The sequence below is a fragment of the Salvia miltiorrhiza genome, chromosome 7, assembly GCF_028751815.1.
Source record: "Salvia miltiorrhiza cultivar Shanhuang (shh) chromosome 7, IMPLAD_Smil_shh, whole genome shotgun sequence".
Taxonomy (NCBI): domain Eukaryota; kingdom Viridiplantae; phylum Streptophyta; class Magnoliopsida; order Lamiales; family Lamiaceae; genus Salvia; species Salvia miltiorrhiza.
Genome location: NC_080393.1, coordinates 18,824,042 through 18,826,306, shown reverse-complemented (window position 1 = coordinate 18,826,306; position 2,265 = coordinate 18,824,042). Strand labels below are relative to the sequence as shown.

The window sequence follows — 2,265 nt, the reverse complement described above, 5'->3', positions numbered from 1 at the left end:
TGTCACTTTTCAATTAATGAGTAAAAGGCAAAATTTTAGAGACTGAAAAATGAACACAAGATATTTTTATACAAAGCTAGTAGTTGATGATTAAATAACTCTTTTAAAAAATTAAAACATTTAAAATAATATTTACACAAAACATACTCCAGTATATATGAATGCCACGTCAACGAATTCACCATTTAGGTAGCCAAATAAGTCGCCAGAAAACCATTCAATGCATTATATTATATAAGCTGATGGCGTTACAATGTAGAAAGAAAGAAGAAAACAAGAAAAATATAATTAACAATCCAAAAAACACACACATGGATTGTAATAAATCCAACAAAGCAACACAAATTCCACTCAGAACCACCCAAAGCCGCCGGAGAAGCTACTCCTGGCCGCCTCCATGGAGTCGTCGACGCCGAAATAGCCGGCGTCGTAGGGCACGGCGGCGTCCATGCTCCGGCGCTGCTCCGACAGCTCGAGATACCTCATGTCATTCAACACCCCATGCCCCATCTCCGACAGCACCGGCGGCTCGCCCGAGTAGCAGCTGCTTGTGATGTCCGGCGGCAGCGGCGGCAGCTCGTCCTCCGCCGCCGGAACCTGGCTGCTGCCCCCCTGCCCGTAGAAGCTGCCCCCCGAATTGGCCCACGCTTCCCCGGTCAGCTGGAAGCCCGAACACTGGCCCTCGCCCTGCCCGAAATAAATCTGGCGCTGGTCGGAGGCGGCGCCGTCGACGAAGAGCATGGAGAAGTCGGAGCGCTGCTCGTCGGGGGAGATGATGGAGGTGACGGAGGAGCCCGGCGGCATGTCGGAGTAGACGAAGTTGGTGCGGGCCCGGGAGCCGCGCATGGAGCGGGCCGCCCGGTCGTAGGCCAATGCGGCCTCCTCCGCCGTGTCGAAGGTGCCCAGCCAATGCCGCTCCTTCGTCGTCGGGTCGCGTATCTCCGCCGCGTACCGCCCCCACGGCCGCCGCCTGACGCCGAGGAAGCGGTTCGTGGACGACTGATCGCTCTGGCCCGGCGGCGGCGGCGGCGGCTGAGCCCCTTTCCGTTTGGTCTTGGAGGGCGAGGGCTTGCTCATGCTCATGCTCATGCTCATGCTAGTGTAAAAATGGATTAATTAAAATGGGACTGACAAAGATACACTTAAGTTATGATCAGTTGTTGGAAAGTGAGATTTCCTGACACTGATCACACACTCTCAAAGGGAGGGATATATTTTCAGCTTCGCAATGCCAATTTGTTGTTCATCATTTCTGGGTGCAGGAGTTTATATAAGGGGCTTGTGTTATAGCTTTTTGTAATATTATTAAATATTACTAATAAGAATGGATTGAAGAATTTAGTAATATATAAAGGGCGTACTGGAACATGGACCTCCTTAATTAAACAAATTGGATTGATCATCACATGCATCATTATTAGCCATATGCATCTCTGAATCCAATGCCATTATGCTAATCCTCACCTCTTTATTTACACAAATTAACCATTATTCCTCCAATTATTAGATTGGACGAGATTAACGATTTTGGAACTAGCTAGCAACGTGCTCGAATAATCGAAAATCGGAGGACTCCACATTTATCAACATATAAAATCGCTCCTTCATTAATTTTAATTACTTCTACTTAATTACACACACACACACACATTATATAGGAATAATCAATTGTCTGCAAATTACGAAATCTTGGCCAAATTTTGATTTTACACACTATAAAAAGATTCTGTATTCAAATTGTTATACTTTTAAGTTAATTTTGATTTTACGATCGAATTCGGTTGATACGTACTCAAATTAAAAGCTTGTGAGTGGTAGACAATTTGTTTTAGATAGTGATATGTGTTGTGGCATTGCGGTAAGTAGTAAACAAATACTTGAAGGATTATCTAATAACTTCCATTCAATATTCCATAAGATACTAATTTGGAGATACGTAAATTGATTTCAATTACAAAATTAATAATTACATATTGAATTTATTTATATACAAAATTAGAATTTGAATAACTTATAGGCTTATTATCATTATTAATTAATACTACCCTTTAGATGAAACCATTTCTCTATTAACAATACATTCAATTACTTTTATTAAAATCTGTGTCATTCTCTTCTAGTTCGATCTAGGACTATTTTTGGGAACAAAGGAAGTATTAATTTGGGGTAGAGCGGTCTCAATCATAAAATTAATAACAATATGTACAATTTTTTGATATACAAAATTAAAATTTGATCAAAATTCGATAATTTATAGATTTATTA

The 2,265-nt window shown here is 41.8% G+C and overlaps 1 protein-coding gene across 1 annotated transcript; it reads right to left on the bottom strand.

Moving 5' to 3' along the window:
* Nucleotides 1–202: 202 nt before the first annotated feature.
* On the bottom strand, nt 203–1,289 carry LOC130993152 (ethylene-responsive transcription factor LEP-like). Its single transcript, XM_057917930.1, has one exon. It carries the CDS (start codon nt 1,093–1,095, stop codon nt 352–354), a length of 744 nt encoding a protein of 247 aa, XP_057773913.1. The 5' UTR covers nt 1,096–1,289; the 3' UTR covers nt 203–351.
* Between the last annotated feature and the right edge of the window lie 976 nt (nt 1,290–2,265).

Excerpts from the sequence above, each read along its gene's own strand:
- LOC130993152 (XM_057917930.1), bottom strand. The coding sequence starts at position 1,095 with ATGAGCATGAGCATGAGCATGAGCAAGCCCTCGCCCTCCAAGACCAAA.